The 8,362-nt window shown below is 60.2% G+C and overlaps 1 protein-coding gene across 2 annotated transcripts in view; it reads left to right on the top strand.

Moving 5' to 3' along the window:
• The first annotated feature begins 782 nt into the window (after positions 1-782).
• CAMK2A (calcium/calmodulin dependent protein kinase II alpha) overlaps positions 783-8,362 on the top strand; it is a 31,541-nt gene continuing 23,961 nt past the window's right edge. The window contains exons 1-2 of one of the 2 annotated variants that reach the window (XM_059483766.1): positions 783-1,019; positions 6,453-6,547. In XM_059483766.1, coding sequence (XP_059339749.1) covers positions 958-1,019; positions 6,453-6,547 — 157 coding nt within the window. In that variant the 5' untranslated portion in view covers positions 783-957. The remainder of the gene's footprint in view (positions 1,020-6,452; positions 6,548-8,362) is intronic. The other variant, XM_059483765.1, reaches the window with a different exon arrangement.

Here is an 8,362-nt window from a genome sequence, read left to right as displayed (position 1 = left end):
TCAGCAACAAAAAGTCCAAGGACTGGGGGGCCACACGTTCCTCCTATTCCCACTTTGAAACTCCTCCCTGTCTACCCTGGCTTGGGCAGCCCAGGGACACAGCACCCCAGGGCTCTGTGCTCCCCTCTGGCTGTGCTTCAGGCCAGGCTGCTCGCCCCTCTCTGGGGGGACCCTCAGGAGCTGCTCCAGGGCCCTTGGGGGTCACAGTGGGAAAAGGGGGGGTGGGAGCAGCCAGCCCTCCCTGCAGTGTGATCAGGGCCAGCCCCTCTGGGGACCCTGGCTGAAGGCAGGACGGTCTGGGGACCTGGGGACCTGCCATGATTTCTCCAGCTTCTCCTGACACACTTCTGCTCCATCTGCTCCCTCCTGCTGCAGCATGGCCCCATCCCACAGCCCCCAGGGCCCCCAGCAATGCTGCTGCAGGTACCAGCAGGGCCTGGATTTTTTTTTTTTTTTTTTTTGGGGGGGGGGGGGAGATAAGCAGTTGCTGGGGTGACAGCATCCTCCTGCAACATGGAAACCACGGTTTCCATGGAAACCTTTTTTGCCCCAATTATTTTACCACTGCCACAGCCTTTAATTTGCCATTAATAGTTGTATTTTAGGTGTCCCCCGTGTGCAGCAGGGGGGTGACCCCCGGGCAGCCTCCGGGCCGGGTCCCCAGCAGGGCCCTGGTCCCCCAGAGGGCGGCGGGGTTGGGAAGCAGTTGCCCCGGCAACAGAAACAGGGCGTTTCTGGCAGCGGTGGTCACCATGGGGACGGCGATGCTGACGAAGGCTTGTGAAGCTGAGAAGACAAATTGCCCTCATCATTATCTCTGGGCTTGTCAATCAAATATATTCCCTTATTTACCTCAGCGAGGAGAGAGCCCCGGGAGCACACGGAGAGGGAGGGAGCGAGAGGAGAGCTGCTTGCCCCAAACTCTGCACTGGGAGGGAGCATTTCCAGCCCCTCAGGATGGCCACCATCACCTGCAACCGCTTCACTGAGGAGTACCAGCTCTTTGAGGAACTGGGCAAGTAAGTTGGAGATGGGGCTGGGATGCTCAGAGCAGGGCTGTGCCCTGGCTGGGAGAGAGACTCAGCGGAGCTGGGAACTGCTGGAGATGAGGGAAAGGAGGTGGGCATGGGGAGAATGCAGCGGGAATCAGAGAGGGCACGCAAGTGAGGATGGGGGCTTCCAGCCCCAGACCTGCTTCTCTGTCCCTGCCTGAGTTCAGGGGCTGCTGATGGGGGCTTGGCTGGGGGCTTGGGACACCCCAGAGGGTTGGAGTTGCCTGGGAAGGGCTTGGCTGCCCCTCTTATGGAAAAGCTGCTCCCAAAAAAGGAGGCTGCCAGCTCCCTTGGGAAGTTCCCCAGCCGGGAGGAGGGACAGGACGGCTGAGGAGGAAAGCCAGAGCAGTGGACACCCCTCACATTTCTGTAGGGAATTTATCTGTGTGGATTCACTGGGGCTTACCTAGACCTGCAGGAGACCCAGTGTGCCTGGCAGCCCCCGGAGAATCCTGGTGGCTTTTGGAAAGATCCAGGGTATTCCCCAGCCCTGTCCCAGTGCGGGTGAGCCCTAGCCCTGTCTGACCCTGCTCTCCTGCGAGGGAGGGCTCAGCTCCTCGGGTGCAGGTGGCATCGTGTGTGCCTGGATCAGTGTGTGTGTGTGTGTGTGTGTGTGTGCAAACAGAGCTGCCTGTGCCCAGCAAGGGGATCCTGGGGAGCACTGAGCACCCCGGGTGCAGCAGGGGATGCCAGGCTCCCCGTGTGGAGGGATGCAGGGATGCTCCCGTCCCGCCCAGCGTGTGGCTGTGAACGGTGCAGGAGTGAGCAGGCATGTGCCTCTGTTTTGGTTTCTGTGCCTTTTTTTGGAGCTGGTGTGTAAATGTGGGCCGTGTGGCCGCCGTCCCTGCGGGGTGGCTGGCAGTGTGGTGGTGGGCTCGGGGTGCCTGTGCTCTGGAGGGGAAGCTCCGTCCATCCAGAGGCACAGGGATGCTCTGAGCCCGCAGCCCTGCGGGAGCAGCCTTGCCTGAGTGTGTGCCCACCTGCACGTGGGTGTGTGAAACGGGGGCGAGGGAGAGGGCAGAGATGGGGGAATGGAGAGGCTGAGACAGGAGGACTTTGTGCTGCCTGGGCTGAGTGCTGCTCACATTCCCCAGGCAGACTGTGGCACTGGGGTGCTGATTTGAAGTGCAACTCCGTGGAGGCAGAGGGACCCCTCTGTCCTGGGACACTCACACCCATCCCTGTGGCATCAGGGTGACAGAGAGGGGCTGGTGGACAGCAGGGGATTGGGCTGGGGAGTGGGTCCCTGTGGCAGGGACAGCCCCAGCTGGCACTGCAGGCAGCAGGATGGGCACCCTCTGGGGAGCTGGTGGCAAGGTGGGATGTGGGACCTGCTTCTTCCAGACTTTTCTTGGCTTTTCAGGGCTCTAGGGCTTTGTGGTGGTGGCCAGGGATGGGCAGGTGAGGCAGTGGCTGCTCCATGCCAGCAGTGAGGCTGTGGGGCTCTGGCTGGGCAGAGGAGGCTGTGGGGATGTGGAGGGGAGTTCACAGGCCAGGAGTGATGGGGGAAGACCAGGAGGCTCCTGGAGGTTTCTGGGCTGTGAGGCTTTGCTGGGTGGGTGCTGACTGGAGCGCTGAGCGCCCAGGCTCAGGGGCTGCCTGCATTGCCTGGCACTGTGGTCTCAAACCACCTGGACAGACGCATTTTAAAGGAATAAAGGAGCAAAGCTGGCGCAGCAGCTCACCCGCCCCTGTGAGCATCGCCCCTGACCACGCCAGTCCTGGGCTGAGGCAGGGGCAGCAGCCTCAGCTCCCTGCATCCCACAGCTCCTCCATCCACTCCAGAGGGCAGCTACAACAGCAGCACTGAGGTGTTCCCCAGTTAGGGGCTTCACCAGGTTAGCCAAGGTGCTGTGGGGCTGGTTGGGGATTTTCCGCTGGGATGCTTTCCAGCACATCCTGGCACATTCAAAAACCAGCGCTTTCCCACGGGGAAATTTCTGCTTCATGGGCTTGGAGAGGGAAATCAGGACGAAGTGCCGCACCTCTGCTCTGCTGCGGCAGCTGCTCGCGCTGGAAGTGCCGCTCCTGCTCCGGGGAGATGCTCCCGGTGCAGCCGGGGTGGCTCTGTCCCGGCAGGGCTGGGCAGGACGGCTCTGCCGCACCAGGGAGCAGCGTCCTGCAAGGATTCAGGGCAGAGAGGGTCCATCCTGAGTGTGCTGTCCCCAAGGGGCTGGGGCGGCTGCTGTGGGGCACACGGTGTGTCCCCAGCCCGGCCGGCAGGAGGGCAGCTCTGGCTGCCAGGCTGCTGCACCCACCCCGTGTCTCTGCCGTTTGCTCGGCTGTCACCAACCCTGACAGCCGGGCAGGCAGAGGGCAGAGATGGGGAGATGCCACACACCTCATGGCAGCACCACGGCGGAGCTTTGTGGGCAGGCAGAGATGGGGACGGAGATCTGCGGAGCCTGCCCTTGGCACATCCCAAGCACGGCAGGACATCTGTCCCGAGCGGGGCACACGGAGCCGGGGAAAGCCCACTCCTGCGGCAGCCCCCGCAAAGCTGAGCGAGGGAAGGGAGGGAAGGAAGGGAAGGAAGGGCTGCTCGGATCCCCCACGCTGGCAGGAGGGAATCAGGCGGGGGGCAGCGGGGGGGACACGGAGAGCATCCTGCCCACGGCCCCCCGGAGTAGGACAAACATCAAGTGCAGCTCCATCGGCGCCTCCAAATACGCCCCCGCAGCAGGTTCAGGGAGAGGCTGGAGACAATTACCGTGCCGAGCCGTAGGATCAGCCCCTCCGCTCCCGGAGCTGCAGGGGAGGGGGCTTATTAAAAAGGGGAAAAAAAATATGGAGGAACAAAAAATCCCCAGCCCACACTCTTCTCTCTAGAAAGGAAAAAAATCCCTCGGAGGAGGAGGAGGTGTTGGAGAGAGGGAGGGTGGCAGCAGCACAGCCGGGCACTGGCAGGGAAGGTGTGAAAAAGGGAGAAGCGGAGCAGCCTGGTGGCAAAGCCGCTCTTGAGCTGGTGGGGAAGGCCCTGGGGACAAGGCACGGGGTCAGGCCTGCCTAGGGATCAAGGGACAGGGGCTGCAGGGCTGGGGCTCAGCAGTGCCAGGGCTCGGGGCTGCAGACAGGGCTTGTGCTGGGCTCTGGCTCCAGCATCGCCCTGCGGTGGCAGCCAGCCAGGTGACAAGGACACGGTGTGTGCCCATGGCCCTGCAGGTGATGTACCTGCCCTCTGCTCAGACTGGGACGTGCTGTCTCATCCAAGCCAGGCAGAGATGGGGATCCTCAGCTGCCACCAGGGTTGGGGTGATCCCCACCCAAAGACCCAGCCCTGGGAGCTGCTGCCCATGGCCAGGGAACAGGACATGATTCCTTCCTTCCAGAGGGGCTCCTGCAGCTCAGGGGGGCTGAGCTCCCTGCCTGGCATCCCCAGCAGTGCCTGCAGTGCTGCATGAGCCCCTGGTGTGGAAGGGGATGCTGCCTTTGCCATGAAGACCATAAAGATGCTGTATTTAGATGGAGCAAAGGGGAGCTTTTTTTTTCCCCTACATGGAGCTGAGTAGCAAGGGAGCAGCCTGGCACAGGGAGCAGAGCCTGGCTGGAGGTCAAACACCCAATGTGGAGGGTTCCTGACCAATGCAGAGCCACCGAAGGACCCAATTGGAACAAGGATGGGGGTATGGCAAGCATGCTGTACCCCTGGGTATCCTGCACCTGTATCCAGTGTTCCATGTTCCACCCACCCTCTAGGCACACAGGGTTTTGCTTATGCTTTACAGACCACAAATAGACATTTGGTTTCTGTTAGGAAGGTCTGGAGGAGCCAAAAGCCAGGAATGCAGATGGGGGAATGAAACAGTCACTTCCCATGGCTCCCTCTTCTGTGCTGTTCAATTCAAATAAGAAGATGAGCAAGTGGCTGTGGACACTGGGACTAGGAGTGACCATCAGTCCCCAGCCTCCAGTGGGTCTGGGACACCCACAGCCCTCCAACCTGCTGGGTTCTGCAGTGAAACCCCGAGCTGGGGCAGAGGGACATCCCTGCTTGCTGCACTCTCTGCTGCAGACTGTCCTGCCACTGCAGAAACATCACACATGTCTTTAGGAAAAGAAAATAGAGAATATGAGTCCCAGGGATCCAGAGGAGCCCACAAACCCTGCACAGTGTGGGGTTCCCAGCAGGATGAAGGGAGTGAGACCACAGGACTGCCAATAGCTCTGGCCTGCCTACCTATGGCAAGCTGGCCATGAAGCATTTCACTCACCCTTTCCAGTTAATTCTTCCCCAGTTTTCAGGGATATGAACAGCTCAGCTCTTTGAGCAGCCAGGATGAAATGGCAGGACAGGAAAGCTGGGAAGCACCAGGATGTTTTCCCCCAGCTCCTGCCTGGCACGTGCCATGAGCGATGCTCTGAGCGGCAGCGTGGGCTGCCAGCCCTGCTGGGGCTCCATCCCCATCCCTCCACACCCGCTGCTCGCCTGCTCTCCTAAAAATCACATTCCAACCCAAATTGCCCGTCTCCAGCCGCCCCCGCCGCTAAAATCAATTATCAGCCGCTCTCGGCAGCCCGAGGCCTTTCATTGCTCGGCAGGGAGCTGGAGCGGGCGAAGGGGACTGGGGGAGGGTGGGGCAGGAGGTGGGATTGCTGTTGATAGTTGTTATTTTAGCGATTGGAGAGGTTTGGCAGGAAAGGGAACCTGGCACAAAGGTTGTGCTCAGCAGGGCTGGAGCATGAGCGTGTGATTGCAGTGCTGCAGCTCCCAGCCTTGCACCAGCACTGGCAGTGCCAGGAGCTGGCAGGACTTGGGGCAGGGGGTACCCGGGCAGGCAGGAGTGCTTGGAGCGTCCCATCCTCATGCTTGCTCGCCTGCCAGACCCCAGAAGAGCTTTGCACTTGTGTAAGGTGCAGCATCCATCCCTGTCCAGCTGGGCTCCAGCCTTGCAGGGTTCCCTGGGCTGTCCCTGCCTGGGTGACAGTTTTGTACTGGGGCACAGCTGCCAAGTCCTGCTGTGACTGAAAGGTCTAGAACAGGGAGAGCCACACAGACTGGAGTGGCTGAGAGCTACGTGGCTGCAGCCACCAGGGTTTCCCTTGGGAACCATTGCCCCCAGTAAATCACTGCCCCTTCCCTCCTGGCAACAGCTAGGGCAAAGCCAGGAGGAAGAGGAGGAAAAGTGCACAGTGCCTGGGGTGTCCCAGAGGAGCATGAGGGGAGAAGCTCATATTCCTCTCTAGGTCTGCCTGTGCCTCCTCCCATCATTCCTCAAGGACACTGGTGCAGGGAAGTGATCCCTCCAGGCTTTGCACAGATCCCTGCCCCAGTGAGCACCTATCCCCATCCCCATCCTTGTCGCCATGCCTGTGGCTGCCCCTGACCCCACAGCCACACGAGGGCTGAGCTGTGCCTGCTCCCACACCAAGCCCTTCAGCTCTGCCTTCTGCTGTTCCCAGGGGCGCTTTCTCCATCGTGCGGAGATGCGTGAAGGTGCTGGCAGGACAGGAGTATGCGGCCAAGATCATCAACACCAAGAAGCTCTCTGCTCGAGGTACGCACTGAGGGGTTTTGGCGAAGGAAAGAGGTGAGCAGGGCTCATATAGGGGAATTTGTCCCTTCTGCATGGCGCTGGGATGATGCCTTTGATGTGCAATGAGGTGGGGGCTTTTTGATTGAGGGGGACCCTTCATCCCACCCTGTCCCCGCTGTGGTACTCCCTGAGCTCCTTGATGGATGGGGTGAACATCCCGAGGAGGTGTCTTGGTGGCTGCTTGCCACATGCCATCTGATCACAGGGAAGCATCTGCAGCCTGGCCGTGCCAAGGCTCAGGGCAACTCCCTGACCCCAATCTGCCTCAGGAGCCAGAGCACCCCATTTCTGTCCCTGAGACCCCCCCACCACCCTGCACACACACTGCAGCAAAACGATGGTTACAGCCTTGCAACAAGTCAGACCAGCTCTGGGTGCAGGGTAGCACAGTTATTTTGGGAGGATAACTTCCTGAGAGGGCCCCTGCTGACTGACACCCCATCCCTGCTCTGGGGCCTCTAAGTTTTCTTACTCATACACCTACATCAATGAAAGGGGAACATCCCTTCAGGTGGGGGTTTGACTTAATTTCTACCTGGAAATGGGTCCTCAGCCCTCGCTGTTTTCTGCTCTGGTGGAACATACTGGCTTGCTGCTGGAAGTGGTCCTAGAGGGTCTGTCCTGGTGGGTCTATCTCTAGTGAAGCAGCACAGAAATCATTACCCAGCCTTGCCCCAAGCCAGGGACCCCTCTGTCCCCCTGTGCCCCAGCTGGCAGAGGAGCTGTGGTGAGGAGGATTGAAAGGATGAGGCAGCAGATGCCGTGTCCCCGCTCCGGCTCCCCGCGGCTGCCGGCAGCGCAGGATGTGTGCTGGAGGAAGCACCCTGCCAGGACGGTTTAATTAACCTCCCTCGGTGTCTCTCCCAGTTCCACTGCTGACCTCCGAAGGCAAAAATGAAATGAAGAAAAGAGCGACAAGCTCCTTTCTGACCTGGAATTAAACCAGCGTGTCGCAGGGTCCCCCCCACAGCTCTGCCAAAGCGGCACAGCACTGGCACTGAGCCCCCGAGGTCCTCCAGCACTGATTCCTGCCTCTCTTCAGAGATGCAGATAATTTTCTGCCTTCCAAGCCCGAGGCTGGGCTCTGGGCAGGGTGTGCAGTGCTGGGCTCAGCCCTTGGCTCCTGCCCGGGTTCCCCAGCTGGCAAACGCCTCCCAGTTTTCAGTGCTGCCTGGAGCAGCAGATTGAGCCGCCCTCCCTGTGCTCCCTCCTGCCTCCGCTCGCCTCCTCCGGCTGTTTGCCCCTCTCCCTTCTCTCCTGGGGTTTGTGCTGTCCCTGCAGTGCACAGCACTCCCCTGGAGAGGCTTCACTGGGGTTCTTTTCCCTGCTCTGCCAGCTGGAATCACCAGTGACTCTAGCTAATGGTGTGGAGCCCCCCGTTTTTGCAGTGCTACCAGGGGGGATGGCACCTCCTCAGATACAAAGGGCAGGCAGGAGAGAATTGGAGAGAAGGTGAGAGAAGCTGCAAAACATCCCCAGTCATGGTCTGTTCCTTTAGACATCCTCCTGACTGCCAGCACAGAGGGGCCAGGAGGAGAAAAGGTGGAGATTTTAAAGGAAAAATGGGGTTTGGTTGTGCAGGACCTGGGTTTGTGGCATAGGAGAGGCTGTAACTCACATCCCCAGTGAAGTGCTTGCCCCACTGGTCTCACTGTCCCTCCATCCCATCCCCATCATCCACCCCACAATGCACTTTAGTTGTGAGAACATCCTGAACTCCATCCCCTCCTTGTCACCCTGTCCCACCCTGGGAAGGCAGTCACCCATCGGGGGAAA

This window comes from Ammospiza nelsoni, chromosome 16 (assembly GCF_027579445.1).
Source record: "Ammospiza nelsoni isolate bAmmNel1 chromosome 16, bAmmNel1.pri, whole genome shotgun sequence".
Taxonomy (NCBI): Eukaryota; Metazoa; Chordata; class Aves; order Passeriformes; family Passerellidae; genus Ammospiza; species Ammospiza nelsoni.
Note: the sequence above shows the minus strand (reverse complement) of the source record. Positions and strands in the feature narration are given on the sequence as shown.